Source organism: Cryptotermes secundus, unplaced genomic scaffold (genome assembly GCF_002891405.2).
Source record: "Cryptotermes secundus unplaced genomic scaffold, Csec_1.0 scaffold226, whole genome shotgun sequence".
Lineage (NCBI taxonomy): Eukaryota > Metazoa > Arthropoda > Insecta > Blattodea > Kalotermitidae > Cryptotermes > Cryptotermes secundus.
In genome coordinates, this window is record NW_019739212.1 from 393,934 (window position 1) to 419,759 (window position 25,826).

A 25,826-nucleotide genomic window follows, 5' to 3' on the forward strand; every position below is an offset into this window, starting at 1 on the left:
CCTTCTGGGATTTGGCACCGTGTATATGTGGTGTTAACCGACGTTTCGGAGGAACGTATCGCCTCCATCTTCAGGGTAGAAGAAAAAATATAAGAAATCTGCAAGCGGAGAGACCGTGAGNTTATACAGTTTGTACAGTTTTATACCAGTGAATTCAATCATAACATTTTCTGTGCCTGGCTTCGCCTTGTCTTATACTGCGAACATGTTCATTCTCATGATTTTGTATTTGTACGGATCGAATACTGTCAGCTGTAGTAAAATTGGATAGTCTCATGGTGATTAATGAAGGCTAGTGCGATAGTAGTTATCCTTCTTACTAATTGAGCTCTCGGTTGTGGATGCATCCTATTTGCGGCAATATTCTGAACAAGGGCAGCAGATGGCAGCATAATAACATTGTGTCGTCATAGAGACTACATTGCCATAGAAGTGCACGTCTGTTCATTATTTGTCATTGTTACTAAATATTAGTTCGTGGAAGGGAAGAAAGTGAAGACGTGGACCAATTTGATTGAGGTGTTAGAAAAAGCTTGAAGTAAATTTTTGAACGAAACATTTGCGTGCTTGTCTTTGAAAAGAAGTGGGTATAAAAAATGTTCAGAAAATAATGGTACATATATCTTCAAGTAAGTACTGTAGAGGGTAAAATAGATGTGGAACAAGTCAGGTTACAAAATAAATACAACTAGGAAGTCATAATAGAATAGACACAAGACACATACACTTAACTTAACAAGCTGCTGTTAATTATGTAAGGTTTAATATTTATCAAATTAGAAGGAGTGCAACATAAGAAATTTTTAATGACAGCTGAAATTGTCTTTCATTAGTTGATAGATTTTCAATTTCTAGTGGGATTTTGGCAAATTTTACGCTTAGTTACTTCTTAAAATAGACTGTTATGAAGCAGTGTAAGATCAGCAATTGGTCTGTGGAGGTTGTGTCTCTATCTGGTGTTCTCTTTATAATCCTCAGAATTTGAGTAGACAGTTTCTACACAACTCACCTCTCTAAGCACCAACCATAATTCTCATTACTTCCTTCTGTAGAAGGAGTTCATTATTACGGTTAGTTAAATGTTTGCAGAATATTGTACTGTATGATGTGAGTGAGTGAAAGTTTGTGAAGTTCACTGTCTTTTAAACACTCTACACTAGCAAGAAATAATAGATATCTTATTTCATAGCACAGTGAATGTAATTTTGTTGGGTGGGTGGCTGGATATCATAGATTCTACAGAACAGGGCTTAGGACAAGTGAGTACAGTAGTAGCACATTTGGAAACAAAGTACAAGTACGAAGCATTCCACTCCACAACAGATTAAATTGTGTACACAGTTACATTGTTAGTCTGAGTTTTCCTGCTTTAGGAGCTCTTTATTATTTAACAAAAGAGATAACTTACAGTCCAGTGTGACACACAAGTTCACCACACTTCGATCTTCACTCGCCTTACATGTTTCGATTCAATAGAATCATCTTCAGAGGCGCACCAGTACGAGCAGGAACCACTGTCACATAAGATTTGACGTTATGCACTAAGGTTATAAATAGTGCTCACTGTATCACAATTTGCCCTTTGCGTTCACGTTGACGTGTAGATTTACATAAGATGTCATTTCGTCTAGGCGTCCTTTCTGGGTATTCGACTGGAATTTCCCACTGCACGCAATGTGATGTTTACCTTTCTTAAAATAGCCTCCTTATGTATTTAAAACTGTGTTAAAATGCTTTTGTGTTTAAAAAGTTAGTTACTATGTTAAAATCGTGAACCAACATTGGGTCATGCTGCTGTTTTTCTGGACGGTAGGAGATGTCGATATTTCTCTGCGTTGTGTGTTCCTGTTGTTAGTTGTGCAGCACACATGCGTGCTGTGTCGTATGTACAAATACAAGGAACATTCTCATGAAACATATACTTAATTTCACCAAAATGTGTGCTATACAATTTTTTTCATTTTAATCATTTATCAGCATGCAGACAGGGGAACTTCGTTGTTTTTGTTTTTTGTATATAGTGTGTATTGTGTATACTATATTGTAGGCTGTGCCATAGCTCAAGCTGTTTGTCGCTGGCTTCCCACTGTGGCGGCCCCTGTTCGATCCCGGGTCTGGTCAAGTGGGATTTGTGGTGGACAAAGTGGCGCTGGGCCAGGTTTTCTCCGAGTACTTCAGTTTCCCCTGCCAATCTTCATTCCACCAATTGCTCCACAATCACCTTCACCTATCATCTGGGGCTGGTACGATAGGCCAGAAATGGCCGCAGTACAAGGAACTTAGTTCCACCCCACTTACTTACTTATTCATGGAGCTGAGCCCTTCTGGAGGAACTGCGAATTCTGCAGCTACTCAAGAATTTCCCAGCATTTTATGGGACCCAAAGGTTCATTACCATGTTCACAAGAGCCCTCCACTGGTCCCTATCCTGAGCCAGATCTATCCAATCCATACCATCCCATTCTATCTCTCTAAGATCCCTTCTGATATTGCCCACCTACCTATGCCTTGGACTTCCCTGTGGTCTCTTTCCTTCTGGCTTTCCCACCAGTATCCTATACGCATTTCTCATCTCCCCCATTCGTGCTACATGACCTGCCCACCTCATCCTCCTTGACTTGATCATTCTAATTGTACTTGGAGAAGAGTACAAGTTATGAAGCTCCTCATTATGCAGTTTTCTCCAACCTCCTGTCACTTCATCTCTTTTCGGTCTAAATATTCTCCTCAACACCCTCAGTCTATGTTCCTCCCTTAATGTCAGAGACCAAGTTTCACACCCATGCAGAACCATAGGCAAAATTATAGTTTTGTATATTCTAATTTTTATGGTTTTGTGAAAACAGACAAGAAGACAAAAGGTTCTGGACTGAATGGTAGCAAGCATTACCCGAGTTCAGTCGCCTCTTACTTTCCTCCTGAATCAGGTTTTGATCTGTTATCGTTGTTCCCAAATATCTGAACTGTGCCACATTTTCAAAACATCTGTTTCCTATCTTTATGTCATGATTTTGCCCTGCATTTTGGTGACGAGACAGTAACATATACTTAGTTTTCTCTGTGTTTACTTCTAGACTAACCTCTTTACTTGCATCAATGAAAGTTTGTGTGTTTTTCTTTATATGATCAAGTCAAGGACGATGAGGTGGTCAGGTCATGTAGCACGAATGGGGGAGACGAGGAATGCATATAGGATATTGGTGGGAAAGCCATAAGGAAAGAGACCACAGGGAAGACCAAGGCGTAGGTGGGTGGACAATACTAGAATGGATCTTGGAGAGATAGAATGGGATGGTATGGATTGGATAGATCTGGCTCAGGATAGGGACCAGTGGAGGGCTCTTGTGAACATGGTGATGAACCTTCGGGTTCCATAAAATGCTGGGAAATTCTTGAGTAGCTGCAGAATCGGCGGCTCCTCAAGAAGGGCTCAGCTCCATGAGTAAATAAGTAATTGTTTTTCTTTATGGTATCTACATTATCACCCAGTAGATTCACATCATCGGCGTAGACCAACAGCTGATGTGTCCTGTTTAATTTCAGTCCCACCCGGTTTCCCTGGACCTTCCTGATTGCGTATTCTAAGGCAAAGTTGAAAAGGAGTGGCGATAAAGCATCTCCTTGTATTAGACTATTCTGGATAGGAAATTTATCCGACAAATGTTTACCTACACAGACTTTACTATACGTTTCGTTTAAACACATTTTAATCAACCTAACTAGTTTCATGGGTATCCCAAACTCTATTAGAATATTGTACAATACTTCCCTCCTGACTGAATCATGGGCTTTCCTGAAGTCTATGAATAGCTGATGTACTGTCTCATCATACTCCCATTTTTTCTCCAATATCTGATGAAGGCAAAAGATCTGATCTGTAGTTGATCTGTTACGTCGAAACCCACTGATGATCCCCAGTAATTTCATAGTCCCACCCCACTAGCATTAAAAAAATTACTATATTGTAGCTTATTTGTATATCAGTTATTGCATTTTTGTTACTTCCAGATTTAATGACGTTCATTTTATTAAGTTTTAAAATAAGTTTATTAGCCATGAACCATTTTTTTTCATGACTTTTAAGATGTGTTTTGATAGGTCTACTAGCTTGCTTACCTCTGGCTCAGAGAGTGTCATACTACCATTATCTGCAAATACAGAGGGGTCCAAAAAAATTTACTCACTCTTTGATAGTCAATATCTTTGGAACAAAATGACATGTAGTTACAATTCTTGCATGGAGAGAGTCATTGTATGTGTTCGAAATTACCACCATCAGTGGCTAAACAGCGTTGATGCCGCCAAACTGCTGAGCGAAGTACGGCTGTCAGTGTGTCTGGTGTGATGGCTGCACACGACGCTTCGATGGTTTCTCATAGCGTGGTCAGTGTAGCTGGCTTTTGTCGATAAATCTCATCCTTCAAGGTTCCCCATAGGTAGAAGTCGAGAGTTGTTAGGTCTGGAGACTGTGATGGGTACTCAATAGCACCTCATCGACCTAACCATCATCCAGGTAGAGTGTCATCCAAGTACGCCCTGAAATCTCGATGGCAGTGAGGTGGAGCACCATCTTGTTGTAGGTAAAATCTCTCTTCTCCAAACAGCTCTCGAATGGCAAGGAAAATCAATGTCTGAAACATATCGAGATACACATGACCAGTTACGGTACCTTCAAAGAAGAGAGACTGGACTTGTTACTATCCTTGGTTGCCCAGATCTATGCTTCTGCACATCATGAACAGTACCGCCAGCTTCAAATTTATCCTGAATACGGGCAATTGTTCGATGTGTTGGTGGCTGAGTTCCAAACTCATTCTGCCATTTTCGTTGTACCTCTTTAATGTTTTCGTACTTCTAGTACCACTTCAATACAGCCTTGCGTTGCTCAAAGAACAACCTTTCAGACATTGTTGCTTCTATCTTCTGCTCGCAGCGCGCACATGGCACGACACTCATGTGACTCATGTGACCTTTGCCATCTGTTGAGAAAACATTACACTACACTGCCACGCAAGAATTGTAACTACATGTCATTTTGTTCCAAAGATATTGACTATCAAAGAGTGAGTACATTTTTTTTTGGAGGCTGAATTGATCTTGGAAGTGAATAATTAATACACAAGACAGAAAGAAGCATACCAAGTATGGATCTTGAGGAACTTCATGGTGAATATTACCCCAGTTGGAATAAATATTCTCTTGAGTGGGCATTTTATCATAACTGTTTGTAATCAGTTTTTGGGTACAAAGTAAACCATTTACTAGAATTTCTGTTTATTCCATAATAAGGTGGTTTAGTCAATAATGTGCTGTGATTTACAGTCAAATGCCTTGTCATTGTCACAGAAAATTTCTGATACACTGGTTTCTATTATTGAGTGCCTGTAATATGTCACGAATAAGTCTAAATGTGGTATTGCTCGTGGGTAGATCCTTTCTAAAACTAAAGTGTTCATGAAATAAAACACCGTTGAGTCTGAATGGTGCATTACTCTCTTGAACACAGCCGCCTTTAATATATTAGAAATTAATGTTGTATTCTAGCGTCCTGTTGCACTGATTTTCGTCCATGATATGTATGCAGTGTCTGTCTTTTAGTGCACTCAATTTCACTTGTTATTTCACAACATGTTTCGGCACTATAGTGCCATCATCAGGTGCTGCATTTACGTTAATGTATTTCATTGCTTGCCATTATGTCATTTTAAAATTTAAAAAGTATTTAAAAATGTTCGTCACTTATAATAAATATTTATATACTAAAAACTTGTTAAGATTATATATCTTATCTGTCCCAATTCTTACATCGCGCATAGTTCCACCACTATGGGAGTCATTCCTCTTACTCTCAGTGTATATCGTGTCTCGTGTTGTATGTTCCCTGTTTGGTTGCGGGTGTTGTAATCAACACCCGCAACCAAACAGGGAACCCTGGGTCTACTCGGCATGGCAGCCACCGATTGGCCTACTGTACCTGCCCCGGGTGATTATGATGATGGAGAATTTGGTGTTATGAGGATTGGCAGGAGAAACCGAAGTACACGGAGAAAACCTGCCCCAGCGCCACTTTGTCCACCACAAATCCCACTTGACCAGACCCGGGATCGAACCTGAGCTGCCGTGGTGGGAAGCCAGCGACAAACTGCTTGAGCTATTGCGCGGCCAACAGTTATGTAATAGAAATATTCAGAAGTTTAGGTAAAGTCCCCATGAGGAGTCAGGTTAGAATACCTCCATCATAACCCTGCAAGTTGTAAAAGGCCATGAAAAGGGAATCCAGTGCCTGGGGGTATAATTGGGCTACCCTGTCACAGTGGGGCATAAATAAAGAGACCTGTTTCTCCAGATTTGGGGTTGAATGCAAGTCTGATGACCTTGCTCTTAAAAAAAAAGATTGTTGCAAAATACAAAGAAGTGAAAACCAGATGGTCTGATTCCCAGGAATGGATAAATCTGGCAGAATCTTCCAAGGAAGGCTGTGGCTCAAAAAGGGCTGTTTTGTTGCCAGTGGTGATGGGAAAAGGTAGAGTTATCCCTTGGCTTAATTAATTAATTAATGATCACGCCATGAAGACATACGTGGGAGTGGTGGTATAGGCCCACCATTCTTAATCTCAGCAGAAGATGGAGATGAGCAGTGAACTTCACACCCCTGCCACTTTACCCCCAGGGAAATAGCCCCCAGTACCCATTGAACAGGAGGCTGGTTGGGCTCCAGAACTGGTCTGAACATTTTGAAGAATGAAAAATCTCTTGCCTTTACTGGGAATTGAACCCTGACTCCTCAGTCATCCAACACATAGCCAAGTCACTATTCTGACTGAGGTATCTGGGCCCCAACTTTTGTCACAGCAATATAGGTAACTGGAATCAGTATTGACTTCTGAGCTTCTGAGAGATCACTCCTGTATATGTCAATCCTTGCCAGCAGTAGTTTAATAGGCTGATTAAAATGGTAAATGTGCTGTGTGTATATATACTTCGCAAAGTTGTGAAGTTTGTTTTCCTAATAATTAAACAAATTTCCAGGTGGGACAGTTCAAGACAGACCTCCATGGAGCCTGTCAAGATTGATAGCATTATTCTGGAGTTTCTTAAATTTCATATTTATGTTGTAAGTATGAAATCATATGCATAGAAGTGAGTTATTTTTTAGTTCACAGTTCTTTAATTATATCTTGTAAACTAAAATTTGCAGTCAGTTATGGTTTGATTGTGTGATAGTGTTACTGTCATTCCCCCCAGCCATGGAATTGGCATCATGTCGCTTTCTAGAATGTCACTGTATTTTGTCATGTCTCTATACATAATTACATTTTATATAACTCCAGAATTCTATAAGGAATACAGTTATTGGTGCATCTTTCCACAAATTCTCTGTTGTTTGTAATATAATCACTTAAAAATTAGTTGTATTAATTAGTGCCATTGTGAATTGCAGCTTTAAGACTTTGGTCAACCCTGACTTAAACAGATATGGAGACAGGTATACACGAGATTACAGGCCTGGACCCGGGTAAGAAGTAATTTATATTGGATTATGTGGTAGTGACCTAATGATCCAGTTAGTTGATATGCTTGTAGTTATGCTTAAGGTGATGATTACAGTGCCATACATTTTGAATGCCCATCATAAGTATCAGTGTGAAAGCTATACTAACTCTCAAGGTAGGAAAACACTAGCCTAATGAGTGTTTAATAATTGAGAATCCTGAATTTTCATGAAAAATATGCAACCCTTGTGTATGACATCAGTGTATGAAATATATTTATGACCCCTTAAATTGAGTTGCTTTCTGATGTTATAAAAATCGAACCATTATGTGTGGGCATGTGGAATTTTGTATGATGAGAGGTTCTAAATATGGCTACATATTTTGTGTGAAGTATTTTTGTTCTGCATTGATATGTGCCAATTTGGGAACAGTACAAATACTTATAGTTTCAAGGATATAGAAACCAAATTTGTTTCCCCTTCACCCACACTTTGTATGTTTCATTTACAAGGAAACTATCATTTGGACCACATTCCCCATATTAGATTTTGTGTCTTGTTTTGAACTAGTAGGTGAATATATTTCAGGAACCTCTGCCCATGTTGTACCACACAAGATAAAAGCCTGAAACCTTTCTTGAGGAATTTCTGTACTCATGTGTTCTTTATGTTAAGAGCATCAAATGAAAGGATAATGGAGACATTATGTCTGCCTGAACACGTGATTCATCTATAGATGTGTGACTGGTTCTGATTAAATTTGTTATTGGGGTGTCTACACCAGAAGTTGTCAGATTAATTTAATTTTGGTGCATCATCGGTCAATTTACTTGAAGTCAGATTCAAACTTCGTCACATGTCTCAAAGAGCTTATTATACAAGGGTTGGATAAAAAGTAGTGGCAACACTGCTGTAACATGAAAGATGTGTGTCAGGTGGCACTAGCGCTGTCTGTAGCTGATAGCAGAAGTTCAGTTGAAGTAGTGCAGTGAGTGGCTCTGGTTGTGTTTCATTGAGTTGCATTGTGCATCGTCTTGAAGTGCAGAAGTCCAGTTCAAGCACCCTAACAACATGTTTATGAAACAAGAACAGTACTCCTGGATAAAAATTGGAGTTGCACGAGGTCGTAGTGCACAGTATTGTTATCCGGGACTGCGAGAAGCATGTGGTGATGCTGCTTTGCCATATCGCACAGTGGCACAATGGATGAAATTGTTCCATGAAGGGAGGGATGCCATTCAGGACAACCCCATGTTGACAACCACACAATGCAGCTTCTTGCTTCTTTGCTGGATGTCAATCGTCGATGGGCTACGTGGGAGTTAGCTGCTGAGGTAGGCATTTGTCACAAAACCGTGCTCCACATTCTGCACGATATTCTTGGATACCGCAAAATTGCAGCGCGTTGGGTACACCTTACAATGTCTGAGGTGCAACAACGGCAGCGTTATGCAATTGCACAGGACTTGTTGGACTGGTACCAGAGGGAAGGTGATGACTTCCTTGGAAGGATCGTCACTCTGGACGAAACTTGGGCTTGCTCATACGAACCACACTTGAAGCGACAATCAAATGAATGGAAGCAGAGTAATGTGAAGGCAATGTTCAATGTGGCATATGACACTGATGGAGTGATACTGCATCACACTGTACCTCAATGACAGATAGTAAACACTGCCAACTTCTTCAATTTCCTGCGTAATCATCATCGTCCAACACTCAGGAGAAAGTGATGACACTTATTGGCAATGAACCCATCATCCTTCATGACAATGCAAGGGCTCATACTGCTGATGCTGTCAAGGATCTCCTTCGCCACAGGTGATGGGAAATACTGTAACATCCGCAATGCTCAGCTGATATGAGTCTGTGCTATTATGATCTCTTTGCCAAAATGAAAGAACCACTGCAAGGGACACGTTACAACACAAGAGAGGAGATTATTTGTGCTGTAGGGCGGTCACTGCTGAACATTGACAGAAGTGGACGCACTGATGGTGTACGACGCCTTCCACAAATTTGGCAGAAGGTGGTACACATGGGGGGGTGATTATATTGAAGGAATGTAAGTGTGTTTACCTCAGGTAATAAAGTCATTTCAGAACTATAGAGATGTTGCCACTACTTTTTATCTGACCTTTGTACAAGCAACTAGTGGTGTCATAAAACATAGATCTGTTCTCGTATCTATGCCTTTATTTGAAACATTTTACAGTACGGCAAATGTTAATGAAATAGTGGAAAATTTCTGACTCTTTACATTGTGATGACTGTGACACTGCTTAGCTTTCTAAGAATGGGATTTTAGTTGCAGTGAAAGAATGCTGAAAGCATTTCTATATTCAGAATAGCAAAGAACACACTGTTTTTATAATGTTGACTGTGAAACTGATTATTCTACTTTTTTCCTTAGGCCTCCACGACCACCCACAAGGAGAATGGGTCGATTTGGGAGCGGCAGCATTAATGACTCTAGCACCTGTTCTAGAGGATGAGGCTAAGACCTATCCTCCCAGACAATGTGCCTCATTTCATGTCGGTGTCTGTGTTCGGTAGATTTCTCTATTGACACTTGAAAGACATACTGTAGGACCAATATAGTGACAGTATTGGAACACGCACACTTACAGATATTATGTCCAGTAGGAAGAGGCACATTGCTGAGAGAACAGCCAATTAATTATCTTCAGGTTGTGCCATACCTTATGCTTTCTGCTTCAAATTCGGCACAACCCTTTCCATGTGTATGAACCCACAGGGACCCTTACATGCATAACTGGAAGAAGCCATACAGCATCATTCCCAATCTGAAATACTGCCACATGAATTAATATGAACTGGGAAAAGTACCCTATTAATAATGACTTACCATTGGGCTTTTTTCCCCTCCAGACTATATATTTATTTGATTTTGTATTACACATTTCAGACTGTATCAGTTGCAGTGTGATACATACAGTCAGAAGTAAATCTAAATTCAGGAGTCAGTAATGACCATCTCATTTTGTGATGACTGTTATAGACAGCCAGAACAGAACATCTCCAAAGAACTGGTCTCAACCAGAAGCATCGTGTAGATTCCTTAGATGATCTTTCTGATGTCATGGAGTCTTTATTTTTGCTCTACTGGATAAATAGTGGGAACCCCAAATCTCAAGACTGTAACTGCCAAAGTGCACAGATAACATCAAAGGTTATCAGATTTTTTTTCGCAAAGGGCCTGAATATGGCCATTCATTGAGTCATGTTAAAAAATAAGTTTAATAATATAAATAATCAAGAATACAGATTGTGTACAGGCTCATAACACACACTCCTTAGGGGACACTACTGCTCATTCAAACAAAACCAGACTCATAGGTGCACTGGTGTAGATATGCATCAAATTCTGATTTCCCTCTAACAATAATAACTGAAATGAAAGTTTGGCTGTCTTTGACATAGTAAATAGTGTGGCAGAGGCTGCATTGATCGGCTAATCATAAACTCATACAAGTTTACTCGAGAACTGACTAGCCAGTAACTCCTGGTGATGAACTAAATAGTAGCTTTAGCCTCATTAAATTTCTCTAGATTCTTTCATCCAAGGCTCCTTTTTTTCAAACTTATAGTTCATCCAGTTACACTGTAGAGTCTAGACAAATCTTGCCTCCTCACTGATGTGGTTTTAGGTAGCCCTTCCATGGTGTGTCCTTATAAATTTGACATTTCAGCAGAAATAGTGTGGCAGAGAGAAAGAGGGAAGCTTGGATATTTTAGTTGGTTTCTCTCCTCTTGTAGCTCCTCACTTGTCTGGTCCTTGCCCTCAGCTTGTAGTGACTGTAGGTGGACCATGCCAAACAGAATACAGACCACACATTTGGTCCAAGTTTATATGAATGCTTAACCGGTATCCAGCCGACATAGCCACTGCTGAAAACATTCTTCTCCAAAAGTTTCAAGTCTTCCTCTTTCTGTCTTTCAACTCATAGGCCAGTCTTTTCTCCACACCGCAGTCCTCATTACAGCAAGGGCCTATGCATTAGTCTTCCTTTTGTGCAAAAATGTTGTTACTTCATTTTGGCCAAATCATTAATTGGTGCTTATGGTGATCTGTTTTGGACTTCTGTGTTACTGAATTCCAAAAATCAAAGTACCCAGAACTGCCCTACTGTCTTGCAATAGACTTTTTCACAGTTTTTAAAAAATACAATTCTTTATATTTTGATTCTGTTGGCTTTTTGCAGTTGTGACATTCTGGTGACCTTCTTATGACGTCACTTTTATAAACCTGAACGAACAGGAGAATTGTTGACAGATGTTTGGGTATATACTGGAAAGTACAATGTATTTATGAATTCCTATTTAGTAAGTTTTTATGGCAGTTTTCACATAATTATCATAGTATAAATAAATAATGTTTGTACAGTCAACTAGAGTATGTGTACTCATGTACAGTATTTGTGAATCTCTCATTTATATGTTACATTGGAAGTATTCAATGAACTGTGCAGAAAAATGCATTTTTCACTCAATATTTTATATAGTCTTTTCTTACTGCAATTTCTTAATTTCTTTTTAAATATGTCTGATATAGGGACATCATACATGTAAATTGTATAGAATTATAGCATGTTACTTAAATTATTATCCGAGATGCTTTACATTCATTTGGCAACTGAGTTCAGTTTTTTCCCAAACATTCACATTTTTAGTGAAATTTCACTGTTTTATTATGCAAGGAAGGCAGAGGGCCACCTTGATTTTATTGCATTAGGGGAGCAACGGGTTAACATCACTGATTACATTCATGTTATATAGTATAGTAAAAGGCCACGCCATATCTCAAGTGGTTAGTTGCTGGCTTCCCACCCCGGTGGCCTGGGTTTGATCCCAGTTGGACTCCACCCTCCACTAAGTGAATTAAAAAAATTTAATTATATAGTATGGTAATTTGTAATCACAATTAGAACATAACCATTCTGAGTGGTGATTTGGATAATTGGTTAATGAAGACTATACATGAAAACTTGAATGCAGTTTCAGTAGCATACTTTCATTTGGTTTTAGAGGTCTTTTACAAAACTTGTGATCTTTAAAAAGACAAGATATTTTCAGTTGGGTATACTTTATTTACATAACATTTCTAGACAAGCACCGTACAATTCTTAATTCAAATGCAAATACAGCTATGTGTTGAGATGCTGTCTCCCTTAAAAAAAATATTAATATATACTACTGTCAGAGAATTGAGCTGATATTTATATTCACATTATTATTAATAATGGGCTCTTCATCATCATGACATGGTGCAGCCTCTGGTTGCAGTGATGATCTCCAGATATGGAGAAGAGCTACAGTATATACATTTACAGCCAGCCTACAAGGGGTGGTCCTTACACTTGTAGGTTCGGTGTGGGGCAACACCCTATCACCCTAAAAATACATTATATAATGAACCGTCAAAAAAGACATGAGACTTGAACAGATACTTTTGGAAACTGGCAGTAACAAAACTGTGGTTTTCTGGGATGTACTGCTGTGTTAATCCTGAACTAAATGCTGTGACATCTCAGAAGACCATAGCCATAACATTTGTATTACATGTATGACAAATAACCTTACTTGGATGGGGACTTCAACTGAAGAGGTAGAACTACAACAGGTTCATTTGTCTTTGGGTTATCTGCGTAGATACTCCATGTTTGTCGAACACAGTCAAATATTCCTGCAATTAAGGAGCCGGTTAAGTTACAGAATTCACACAGCTTACATCAAGCATATTCAGTATACTACATGTGATCTGTGTAGATCCCAACACCACTGTTTTACTTTCAGTACAGCTTCTTTTTCCAGTTTTGCATGATGAGGCATTTTAACCCGTTGCCGTGGTTCGTCGTGTATGTTTCGTCAGGGATTTAAATCGTCTGGGGGGGTTCGACGTGTATGTTTCGTCCAGCTGCACACGTATGTTATAACGCCCATAATAATTGATGGTTTTGCTGTAGATTGTTAGATTTTTCACTGGCCTGTTGTCAGGAGGACTGTATTTAATGACACACGCGTTTAAGAGCGCTAAGTCGTCGTTACATATGCCTGTCTTGCAGCAACGTTCCTGTGGCTATTGCGAGCTGTTTCTGTTATGAATGATGTGTTTTGTTTGCTCTGAAGCTATAAACACCAGAGACTGATATGTGCTGGTGTTTATAATATCATATTGCCCTGAGCTGGCTATTCAATTGGAATTCTTAGAAGAGGGATGTACAAAAGTTTATGCCTGCAAAATCGATTGCTTTCGCACAGTACATAGCACCCATTTCTTAGAAAAACGCCACATTTTAAGGCAGAACACTGTGGTCACCCCCTGAGACGATACGGATGTGTGTGGGGGAGGGAAAAGAACTCATTCCTTCGCTCATTATCGCTCCAGTTGACTCCATTTTATCGTACTGACCTTGGTGGTCGTTTCGAGGGATGACCATAAATATTTTTTTGAGCCAGCTAAGCTCTACTTTCGTTCACTACATACCAGACAGTTCTTAGAATAACTTCATGAATTCTGTGGTCACCCCTACGACATCTCCTGCCGCCAAAATGGATGGAATATCAAAGGCATAGCAACAACCCCTTGTTATGATAACTCGTAACGTTGAATTTACTACAGCTGACCTGGCAACTAAACGGGTCACGGAAAGACATTTCCTTGAAGTATACCCCTCACGGGTAAGAAGGCAAGGCCGCACATATGTGTGGTTAAAAAAAAGGGCCAAAAAAAATACACAATATTGGAGCGGAGAATGGTGAACGTGGGGCACCGTTGGGTTATACGAATGCTTCAAGGCCTTCCTTCTACTAAACCAACTGCCTCCATTACCGAGATACAGGGCGCTCATATTATAAGGTAAGGTTATAAAACCACCATTTAAGATCATTTTAGTGAAAGTTTCATCCTTCAAGGCGTACCATTCACTGCTGAAATACTAAACAACCTGCTTCCATTGCCGAGATACAGGGCGCTCATATTATAAGGTAAGGTTATAAAACCACCATTTAAGATCATTTTAGTGAAAGTTTCATGTTCCTATCTCATAGAATTTAAGAACAATGATGAATAAATAATTTTCGAGCAAAATTTAAATGGCCGGCTGAATATATTACCGCAGGAGCCGCGGCCGCGGAATTTAAATGACCACGTCAAAGGGTTAAACTTAAGTAGGATGATTTTCAGAGTGACGTTTTATTTTTGGTTTATTTAACAACACGTTCATTAGTTAGTATAAAATGATTGAATATTGGTGAATAATGGAGTGGAAAAGATGTGGATGTAAAGATATAAATTTTCTATTTTGATGATGAAAGGAGGAAAAGAGGAAAGGAAGAAAGGGAGTAAAGGATTAAAATATGAAAAATATGTTCCCCCATTAAAGTTGAGTAGGCCTTTTCCAGTAGTAGACATAATTAGAGAAATGAGCAAGATAAAACATGAAGAAAGCAGTCTTCTGGGATTTGGCACCGTGTATATGTGGTGTTAACCGACGTTTCGGAGGAACGTATCGCCTCCATGCTAATATGAAACCTGATGATTAGCTAGCCATCTTACCTACAGCTACAGTCTTCACATAATCATCATCACCAGATTCCTGGAAAATTGGATACTCTTTATTAGACTGATCACCCAGGATGTTGATAACATCTTTTCTGGAGGCAGGATGTGGGAAACATTTCATGGCAGCATGACGATGATCACTGCTTGTCATTATTTCACCCCCTGCTTCAGGAATTTGCAATCTCAGATATCTGCAGAAATAAAATGAGTCATATCAATTTTGTATCACCAGTGCTCCATACTTATATCTGAGCTAGCGTGTCATTGTAATTTGAGACTTCAGCTGTGGTTTCACTTCTAGCACATGATTGAAATCAAAATAATGAAGCTTTTATAGCAAATTCTAACATACTTGTTGCAATGAAAGATATGTTCTCCAGGACTGGTAGTGAAAATACTAAGTGAAGATTCATTAGCTGCACCCACTGGAGGTCCCACCTCTGCATTATGGAACAGTCGGTCCCCCTCCTGGTTTAGGAATGTCATATTGATACTAACTGCATCTCCAGCCCCACAGCCAGAGTCGCGCAGAATCTCTTGTGCATGGGCAAAGTTCTCTGCTGCTAGCAGAGCTCTTGTCAAAAAGGAACGAGCTGTAAGCATAGTACTTGGAGTGACCAGATGTGCAAACATCCTGTTTTAAAAGAGTAATCTCTAAATTGAATGAAGGGAGTGAAGAAAACCTAAGTCAGATCAACCAGTCTCCAAGCTGAAATTTGATGCAGGACCTCCTAAATATGAAGCAGGAGTGCTAGCCACTCGACCACAATGTTCAGTCTAGTGAACTAAATATGCTAGGCATACTTACGCGTCTTTCCAGATGCCAGAATCTTGGCACTAATAACATTGACAGAATAGACAAATCCATGGTGATTGTAGCTCATGGTGTAGCCTGGTAGATGACCTGCGTAACACAGGGATGTGAACCGTTCCTCAGTAACTTTCCAGCGACCTTGTGGCAAATCAGAGATAATGTGAGCTGACACAAAGTAGAAATGATTCAGCACTTCAGCCAAGGCATCCTCAGTGTGACCTAGAATCTCCTGCAATCAGAGGGGAAAACAGTACTTCTCTTTTCTTCAGATACGTCCTTCTGTGTACTGAGGATAGCATTTTGTGTGCTGTGCTTGTTATTGCAAATTCAAACTATGGAAAATTCATCAGGCAGAACCTCCAAGTTTCACATTGCCACCACATCTGTAACTGGTAACAATGAAAGTATACTTCATAGAGAATTTCTAGGTATATGTGTGCTCTAGAACAGTGGTTCTCAACCTTTGTCAGACTGCGGCCCGGTAATTTTTTTTTTTTGATAAGAAGAGGCCCCAGGATAATTGATGTTAGGGCCCGGTACTGGGCCATGGCCCAGCGGTTGAGAAACACTGCTGTAGAAGGGGGATGTAAGAAGTGTTAGAGATGGAAAGACAGCTGACCCAGAACAAGACTAAGGGCCTATGCCATGAAGTTGATGATAATGGTGAAGATGATATATGGTCAATCTATAAAGAATTGCACATGATTAGCTCCAGTGGTTCTTTATCACCATCAGACTGAATGCAATATGTGGATTTAATGTGACCACCATGGTTACACTCTACAAAACTTACCTTAATAAATACTGGTTACCTTTCAAAGATCTATTAACATACAAAATTTATGGGCATAATATTAAGTTTCAGTAATGCCGCTTCTGCCTCACAAGTTTGCATGGCTGTCATATTGCTGTTATTGTGGTAAAACAAAGTAAAAAAAAAGTAAAGCTATCCCTATAACAGGCCGTGAAGGCCCATAGGGTTGTGAGATGTTGAGGGTCCCACATTATCTAGACAGTTGGCTCAAAGGTGGCAGTAAGGTTGTCAGCCTTATGTGCCGGCCACGCTTCACTCCCCAGGAAAATTATTTAATTAATTCCTGGTACTGATTTCTGTTAGAGGCTGAGTTGATCCCAGGGCCAGAGTGAGGCTGGAAGGATTAGGTCAATTGAAAAAAATTCAATGACCTCATCAGGACTTGAACCTGTGGCTTTCCGGCTTGTAGCATAGTGCCTCAACCAACTATGCTACCATGTGCCCCTTGTTATTGTGGTAGGAAATTACAAATTTTGAAGGGGGTGTGGCCACTAGTGGAATGACATTTATGAAATCCATCGATTAGTTGAAATGTTATTGGTGGAATGACACATGGAAACGATACTATAAGCCCATCTTTCCTTATCCCTCTATACATATAAAAAATAATACATCGTCTCCGCATCAGCTGCAACAAATCTGCAGAAACATTGATGGAGGCACCACGTAATGGCTTACCTGTTGCCACAGACATGTGCATTTGCATGTGAATATTGCTAATAATATAAGAAAATGAAAGCTAAGAAGTTGGGAAATGCATGCTTTGTTGCACAGCACAAAATTGGTTACTTATTATAATAAGAACCTGTTACTATGGACTGAAGATTCATATATATTGTGAGTCCAAGTAATTTCTCCCCTTAACTACTTGCATAGCACAGGATCCTTGAGATGCTGACACTTACTCAGCATGATAACTTCTTTTTAAGATCTTTTAGAATGGCATATGTTACATTAGGTACAGCTAGTTAATTGTATTCTACAAAATGTTATACAAATTATATATTTGATAAATATAGTATTATATGAATTGATAAAATAGATGGACACACAGGTATGAACAACAAAAGATATTAACACTTGAAGAACCCAGGTTCAGAATTTACCTCTCCAGGATGGTTACAGCAAACTGTGGAACATCCTGTGCCATGGCTGTTGGCTGATTCCTGCCCCAAGACATTGGGTAGCATTTCGTATATGTGAAGCAGAAATAACTGTAGCAAGAAACAAAAACAAAATCAATCTGCTGTCAATTAAGAGTTATGTCTTATGAGTAGTAGCATTGTATAAATTTTGGAAGAAAGCAAAGTTTTAGAGGAACTTATCTTGGTATAGTGGTAGTTAAGTTCCTCCAGCATTTTATAATATCCCTTCTACAATATGCTGATACAATCCAGAAGTCATAATTATTAATCCCAATCACAATAAAAACACCACACGTCATACCAGGCTAAAGTGCTTTAAAACAGTTTATGTGAGAGCACCATACATATATTATGTATTAAGTAGTGCAAACAAGTTTATTCTATGCCTAAGCACAGTGCCACAAATATACTCTGGACATGGAGGTATAGATCCATACACATTCTAGACTTCAGTACTAGATGAAGTTGAGTGGTGAGCTTCACATCCCAGCTGCCTTACTTCCAGGAAAAGAACCACTGGTACCCTTGGATAGGAATTTGGGTGGACCTCAGTGCCAGTTTGAACATGGTGGTGAAGAAAGAAATCTCTGCCAGTGCCAGGAATGAAAGATGACAGTCCACCAAGTAGTGTTGAGATAAGAAAGTTGACCACAAAAATAGTTCTTCCTCATTATTGGCTACAAAAACTCTGGTATTTATGCAAATGAATTCAACACTGAACACATTATGGATCTTAACACAGTTCACATACTGTCCACTCTGAACTCAGATATTTACTTTTGTACAAAGTACAGGATACAAAATTAGGTTAAATCTAATTAATGACTTAGGTGATATAAAATATATATGAAGGGCATTCCATATATAGTGCCTCCTATTCTTTTGTGTTAATATGTAACGTCTGAGCCTGATGTTGGTGGGGTTGTAGTAAAGGTTGAACCTTCCTGCCAATGTACTGTTAGTCTGGTTGTGCGACAGATAGCGACAGCAGAGCAGTCTACTAAAATGGCGTCTGACATAGAAGTGTGTACGAAACAGAGATGCGTTATTGAATTTCTCACTGCAGAACAAATTACATCCATCGACGCTTGCTAAAGGTGTATGGAGATGATACAGTGGATGTCAGCGCAGTGAGGCGGTGGGTAGTGCGTTTCAACAGTGGCGAAAGTGAAGTGCACGACAAACTGCACCTTGTACATCCCTGCTCAGCTGCCACTCCTCACAATGAACAGCGCCTCAATCAGCTCATCTGTACAGATCAGTGGATAATGACCAGGGAACTGTGTGCATGGCTTAATATCGGCTGTAATGCATTGGAAACGATGTTGGGGAAGCTGGATTATCGCAAAGTTTGTTCCAGGTGGGTCCTGCGGATGCTTACACAGGACCACAAAACTCATTGAATGGAAGTCTGTCAGGACCTGTTGCACCAGTTTGAGGCTGAAGGTGACAAGTTTCTGGACAGCACTTGTCACCGGAGATGAGAGGTGGTGTCACCACTATGAGCCGGAATCCAAAAGACAGTCCATGGAGTTGCGACATCTGGATTCCCCAAGAAAAAAGAAGTTCAAGACACAGCCTCAGCAGGGAAAGTGATGTGCACGGTCTTTTGGGATAGGTGGGGTGTGATTTTCTTGGATTTCCTGGAGCCTGGTGAGACTGTCAGTTCCGAACACTACAAGACGACGCTGACTAAGCTGAAAGCCCGCATTTCCCAAGTCAGGCCAGAGAAGCAGACAACCTTTTGCTTGCAACACGATAATGCTAGACCCCATATCAGTTTGGCGACTACTGTGCACATTGCAAAGTTTGGCTGCACTGCCCTACCACATCCACCTTATAGCGCGATCTAGCACCTTCAGACTTCCATCTCTTTGGGCCTATGTGGGCAACATTTTCCAGACAACGATGCTGCCATTGCAGCTGTAAGAAAGTGGCTAGCCTCTGCTGGCGCAGCATACAGGCTCTTGTTCATCGCTGGCAAAAGTGCATAATGAATGGTGGTGATTATGTGGAACAATAACTGTAAATAGCTGAAATCTTGCTCTATGTAACTGCATCATTATGCCTTCTGTATCTGTTGTAGTTTTCATTAAAAAACAGGAGGCATTATATATGGAACACTCCTCATACTTAACTGTAGTGTTTAAATTATTACATGACAGCTCAACTACATGCAAATAGCACCAAATGACACTGCAGGTTTTCTGCTACCTGCAAACTCTTAGTGCAGTACATTTGATTGGGAACAAATATGCGTATAAACTTTATTATGATATAAAACTGCACCTTGTGGAAGGGCACTTGAGCTCCATCTGCAGTCCCTTCCATCTCCCTCACATACTGTGGGAAACTCTTGTGGACAGAGGTCAGAGTCTCCTCGTACACTTTCTTGCCAGCATCTGTCTCGTACAATGGCAGAAGCACTTTGTTCAGATTTGGTGAAGCAGCTAAGAAACTGTGAATCAGGCTACTGAAAGTGCGCCCCTAGTCAGCAACACACCAATATTAGTGTTAGAATTGATATTTTCACAAGGATAAACTTAAAAGCTATCTTCTCTCTTTTCAATTCATTTAAAATGTTGTCTGAAGTATGCAAGTTCAAAACTACAGGTCTTTCTTCAGTTTAAATAGCCTGGAGAACTTCAGGAACCCTGTACACTTCTTCCAGGATTATAAATTAAAACAAGAGTAGAAAGTTGTACTCCAGTAGACTGCGCATATTTATCAAATTAATTTTTTGCAGTTTTGCATATCTAATTGGCTTTGATGTCTATTTAGTGCACAGAGAAATCTACAGTTGCAAAGCCAATCACACTGCAGAGAGAAGAATGATTTCTCATTTTGTCTTGTTAAATATTCACCATACCAAAAGCAAATGTTGAAATACAAATTGCAAATATATGTTAAAACCAACCAAATACTGGTACTTATCATTTGTATGACAGTCACTTTCATACCAGAATTCTGATAGAATAAATACTGCAATTCAATAGTATCCAACTGGTCTATATGGCCAGCACAAGATAATACTAAAGCTGAGCTTGTTCTCTTGAATAAATTATTCACATTAACCTTGGATGTCATTCCCAAATATAGAAAGCCACATAAATTGCACACTTGAAGGTCATAATACAGTGTGTTCGGTTCATTGATTTTGTGGTTCCTATTAATTAGATGTTGGTTTTGTTAATGAAAGTCTTAATATTTGATTTTTTAAAAAACACTAAACTAACACAAACAACCAAATGACTGACCAACTACTTGCTTTCCTGTACTGGACTAAATGAACTAATTGTCTGGATGCGCTAAAATGATAACTGGACTGACTGGAGTGGTTAGAATGAATGGAATGACAGGCTGCGTGAGAGTACTGAATGATGGGAGTGACTATACTCCTTGAAGTAACTGGTATGGCTATCCTGAGTATGCTAGACTAGACTAAGTGGCTGATGTGATTTTACCAAACGATTACAATAGATGAACTGTCTGGAGTGACTGCTTTTACTAGACTGATTGGTTACACTACTTGGAGTACCAGATGTGACAAGAATTAGAGACTGGAATAACAAGACTGAAAGACTACAGTGACTACGCTATTGACTTGGCAGTTCACTCACTGACTGTACTGAGTGACTGACTTTCTGGTATTAAATCTTGAAGCTCCAGCACTGCCAAAACAAGCGCCCACCACAGTACCTGATACTTAAACTAATTCAGTTTCACCCACAATTTTCAAACTTATGTTATGTACTACAGTTTTAATATTATCCTTTAAATTCTACCTCAGTATTCTAAATGGTCACTTTCCAGGAAGTTTGCATACAAAAATTTTAATTAGTTTCTGTAAAAACTTCTGTGGTATTCCTCATTTGCCTGCATTAAAGATGAAAGGAAACGGATCTGGTCTGGTGCATAATGTGTAATCCACCTTGCATTTAATGCTATGTGGCTGTGGATCACTATCAGATTACATATTCTAGTTACCACAGTATCCCCCCCCCCCACACACACACACACACACAAACAAATAGAATCAGAACTTCAAAAATTATTTTACAACTACATGTATTTTGTATCTTCTAGAGACTAAACACTTCATACTGAACACACTATTTCTGGTTTCCCTTTTGTGGCCTTCAGTGGTGTGACTGACCAAGTAAAAGGACATAATGTTAGGGGACACTCTGCACCCTTCGGAAATAGGGAGGTAGACTCAAGTTACAAACCCCACATCCTTGACGGACATAAATGCCTAACAATGCAAATTACTTCATATATTCTTGTGCATAATTTTTAATTATGACCTTGACCTATGTGAAGTTATTTGTTGCGTGACATACCCAACACGTGACAATATTTAAAATGGGGTCAGTAATCTCACTGGTCAGCATTTCTTCTTACAAATAGACTTTAAAGGATTCTGACGATGGTGTATGCTGTACAGAACTACTAAGGTATACTAAGGTATATTTTGGACTCTATCCATCGTCTCCCAATGTTAGCAACATCTACATGGAACACTTTGAACAACTGGCTGTCGACTCGGCGCAGGACAAACCATCGCTGTGGCTCCGGTATATGGATGATACATTTGTGATCTGGCCTCATGGTGTAGAGGGGATACAGAATTTTCTTACCCACCTCAATAGTCTGAGACCAGCCATCCAGTTTACTATTGGAATAGAATCGGAGGGAATGATCCCCTTCCTGGACGTTCTGGTCATAAGAAAAGGGACGGCTTCAACCACGAAAGTTTACAGGAAACCTACCCACACTGGCTGATATCTTAATTTCAATTCCAACCACCCCCCACATGTCAAAAGAGGAATTGTTCATAGTCTTCATGATAAGAGCTACCACCATATGCCAAGACCAGCAAGACAGGTTAATGGAGGATGACAACCTGAAATGTGACCTGCAACTCAGTGGTTATTCTCTAGGCTTTATTGACTCAGTTATCACGTCCAAGGGTAGTAGCCATCAGAGAAAAGAGGAAAAGCCTCTGGGCACGGTTTATATCCCATATGTCAAGGGCATCTCTGAGAGGTTTAAGCGCATAGGAAACCAGTATAACATTAGGACCGTCTTCAAAAATAAACACACTTTACGATTTTCACTCGTGAGAATGAGGCCAAAAAGGGATCCTCATTGCACATTGCATTTACAGCATTCCCTGTGAATGTGGCAGAAGCTACATTGGTGAAACAGGCAGACCGCTGGCCATGCAAATCTGTGAACACAGACATAATCTCAAGCAGGGTCTTTTAAAGAAATCCAAGTTGGCTCAGCATGCATATGAAGAGGGCCATAAGGTGGGCTGGGATGACGCTAGGGTCTTGGAGATTGAAAGTAACAGCAGGTACAGAAAGTATAAGGAATCAGCTCACATGGCATGTTCAACTAATCTGATCAGCCAGCCCAGTTTGGATATTTCTCCCTTATGGAACACCCTCATCAATGAAGAGGTCAACAAGTCAAAATGAAAGTGTCTTCCACTACATGTGCTAGTTTTGCTCCGGAGTTTAGTCTTATTTTGAGAAGTCGCCCTGCTGGCATGATTCTTTATTTGCATAATTAGCTATACATCCTCTATATTTTTTACCCTAGTTTTTAACTTAATTCCTGGAACTTAATCCATATCACTGTTTTATCACATTTCTGACATGTGCATGCTTGGTACAAACGTTCTAGCTTGTCTTTTTATTCTTAACTCCCAATGATGGAACCTGTTGTCATGTATTTATAGGCTGTTCTCTACTATTAAGCTTCTGTACTGTGATGCAGAGTAGTTCTGAGTAGGTCTATCTTGCCCTATCCACCTGAGGATGGAGACCAATACAGTATCCGAAACATTGTGGTTTTTTGTCTTATATATACCAGATGATGGATAGAGTCCAAAATATACCTTATAATTCCTTACAGTTTAACATTAGCTTTAATGTACTAGCAGTTAGTAACTGTAAACTAATTTACCACAATTATAGTACTCACTTTCTCTACTATATTTAGCATATGCTAATGAGCTTTGACACTGCTTATCAAATTTTGCTCATATCTAATCAGTTCCTTGTAGTCCAGCATACATCAGTCTTGGATGTGTGTGCACGCTGACACCCACAACTCTAACATCAAGGCATATGATGTCGGAAACATTTTAATAATATATTTACTGGTTATATATAAACTGAATTTATTTTGGTATACTGTTTTGAACAAAATAATAAACCTTCAAAGTCCATGAAATAGAGGGATTTTTCTTGGTAAGTACTGGCTTCTAAAAGAGATTCTCTATTTAATACATAAACATGCTCTAAATTAAACTTACTACCTTCAGAATACTCATGTTACACGGCCTTTCCAATTCTGCATTTAATGCAGGGACCTTTGATGCGTCTGCATCTTCTTTCACATTAACCAGATCATGTGAACAAATTCAGTTAAGACAGATCAAAATATATGTAGCTACCACAATATGTTTAAACCTTCTTAATCAAATTCTCTTTATAGCCACTACCTTCTTTAAACCCCTTTTCACTAGCCTAAAACAAAATCCTGAAGCCCTGCATGTTAAATACATTCCTAATTATCCTCGTCACAGAAGATCATAAAGAAAAATTCTGACCTACCACATCAAATCCAACTTCATAGTGAGTCCCACGTGTGTAGAGAATGGGAATACTGTTGCGCCGACCAATCTTCTCCACTACTGGCATTCTGTAACAGTGCCTAAGAGCAAGTGACACAACTATCTGACTGAACAGCAAGTTCCCAGAGTGGGTGACCTTGGTTATGAAACCAATACTTGACACCTCTATGGCTTTATAGCTACATTTTATCTCATTAGCTAGTCTGTCAGTCAGTTACTGATTTACTGAAGGGATTCTCAACTTACTTCCCCACCCCTTTCCCTACTCCCCCCCCCCCCCAACCCNCAGATAAAAAAGCTGCACAGTGCTGTTTCCTGAAATTTAAGTATACAGATGCATTCAATAAGAACTGATACAGGAAAATACTGACAGATTATATGCTTAAGGTGACATGTGATTAGTTTCACATTACTTGATCATTACGTGATACTTCAAACCAGCTCAGACTTCAAAGACTGCAATAATATCAGAATCAGTTTTCAAAGTCTTATTTGTGTTTAGGATAAATAAATCTATTTAAATATTTATTTATTCATAAATTAGTAAAAGTATTATAATGTCCATCTGAAAACACAAACATTCACATTTTCAAAACTGTAACTTACCTATTGTTTTATATCGATGTGAAACCTGAACTTTCACTCTAATATAGAGCAAATGTGAATACAAAATTCTCAGGAGAATATCTGGACCTACAAAGGTGAAAATAACAGAAGGATGAAGAAATGTGAATAAGGAGTACTCTTTGCCAAAACTGTTGAATAATACAGCATATGATCCAATATATGAGAAGTCACCAGCGGTCAGTCGTACAAACCATGATTCCAGTTATTTAATTAATAAATCCTATACGCACAATTGTTATGTATTGTGGGTACCTTAGAAGTCAGTCCATGTTTTGAATAAGTATGAACGGTTACATAGCGATGACATAAAGGTTATGTAGTGTCAAATGAGTTAATTAGTTTATTAAGATTGTTGAACTGGGAAGTAAGCTGGAGGAAACATTTCTCTTAATTTAAAATACTGACCCAGAATGTATCTGCAGGCACAGAGGAAGACTACAAAACATCAGACACATCATACACCAATCATCAGATATGAATATGTAGTCTGACAGATGTCACTTTCAAATTATATGTATGGTTACTGTATGGGTTGCAAACAATTAAATCCATAGAATAGGACCCTTCTTGAGAAGTTTGTATGGAAACCAGAAGTTCATTAACATGTTCACAAGATCCTGACACTGGACCTTATTCTGAGTCAGTTAAATCCAATTTGCAACCCATTTATTTAATAACATAAAAATTTAAAGCAAAA

General features: G+C 39.3%; 2 protein-coding genes across 3 annotated transcripts; one reads left to right on the plus strand and one right to left on the minus strand.

The window, feature by feature from the left end:
* Positions 1-425: 425 nt before the first annotated feature.
* Positions 426-12,016, plus strand: LOC111871663 (selenoprotein K-like). The gene is made up of 4 exons (XM_023864916.2): positions 426-629; positions 7,030-7,114; positions 7,442-7,516; positions 9,909-12,016. The coding sequence occupies exons 1-4, from the start codon at positions 611-613 to the stop codon at positions 9,988-9,990; spliced, it is 261 nt and encodes an 86-aa protein (XP_023720684.1). The 5' UTR covers positions 426-610; the 3' UTR covers positions 9,991-12,016.
* LOC111871662 lies at positions 4,595-24,748 on the minus strand. 2 transcript variants are annotated; one of them, XM_033754337.1, is made up of 8 exons: positions 24,483-24,748; positions 20,143-20,340; positions 17,815-17,922; positions 15,889-16,123; positions 15,433-15,673; positions 15,075-15,271; positions 13,100-13,202; positions 4,595-4,631 (listed from the first exon to the last, which is right to left on the minus strand). In XM_033754337.1, the coding sequence occupies exons 1-8, from the start codon at positions 24,567-24,569 to the stop codon at positions 4,625-4,627; spliced, it is 1,176 nt and encodes a 391-aa protein (XP_033610228.1). In that variant the 5' UTR covers positions 24,570-24,748; the 3' UTR covers positions 4,595-4,624. The 2 variants fall into 2 exon arrangements, with proteins under 2 accessions (XP_033610228.1, XP_033610227.1); XM_033754336.1 differs by lacking the exon at positions 4,595-4,631 and adding an exon at positions 11,301-12,910.
* Between the last annotated feature and the right edge of the window lie 1,078 nt (positions 24,749-25,826).

Bases quoted from the DNA above. Each gene is read 5' to 3' on its own strand.
- LOC111871663 (XM_023864916.2), top strand. The intron at 7,115-7,441 runs GTAAGTATGAAA...TGTGAATTGCAG, and splicing joins TTAAATTTCATATTTATGTT to CTTTAAGACTTTGGTCAACC. The intron at 7,517-9,908 runs GTAAGAAGTAAT...TTTTTTCCTTAG, and splicing joins GATTACAGGCCTGGACCCGG to GCCTCCACGACCACCCACAA.
- LOC111871662 (XM_033754336.1), bottom strand. From the start codon at position 24,569: ATGCCAGTAGTGGAGAAGATTGGTCGGCGCAACAGTATTCCCATTCTC. The intron at 20,341-24,482 runs GTAGGTCAGAAT...GTTGCTGACTAG, and splicing joins ATGAAGTTGGATTTGATGTG to GGGCGCACTTTCAGTAGCCT. The intron at 16,124-17,814 runs GTAAATTCTGAA...CTCTGATTGCAG, and splicing joins GCTGTAACCATCCTGGAGAG to GAGATTCTAGGTCACACTGA.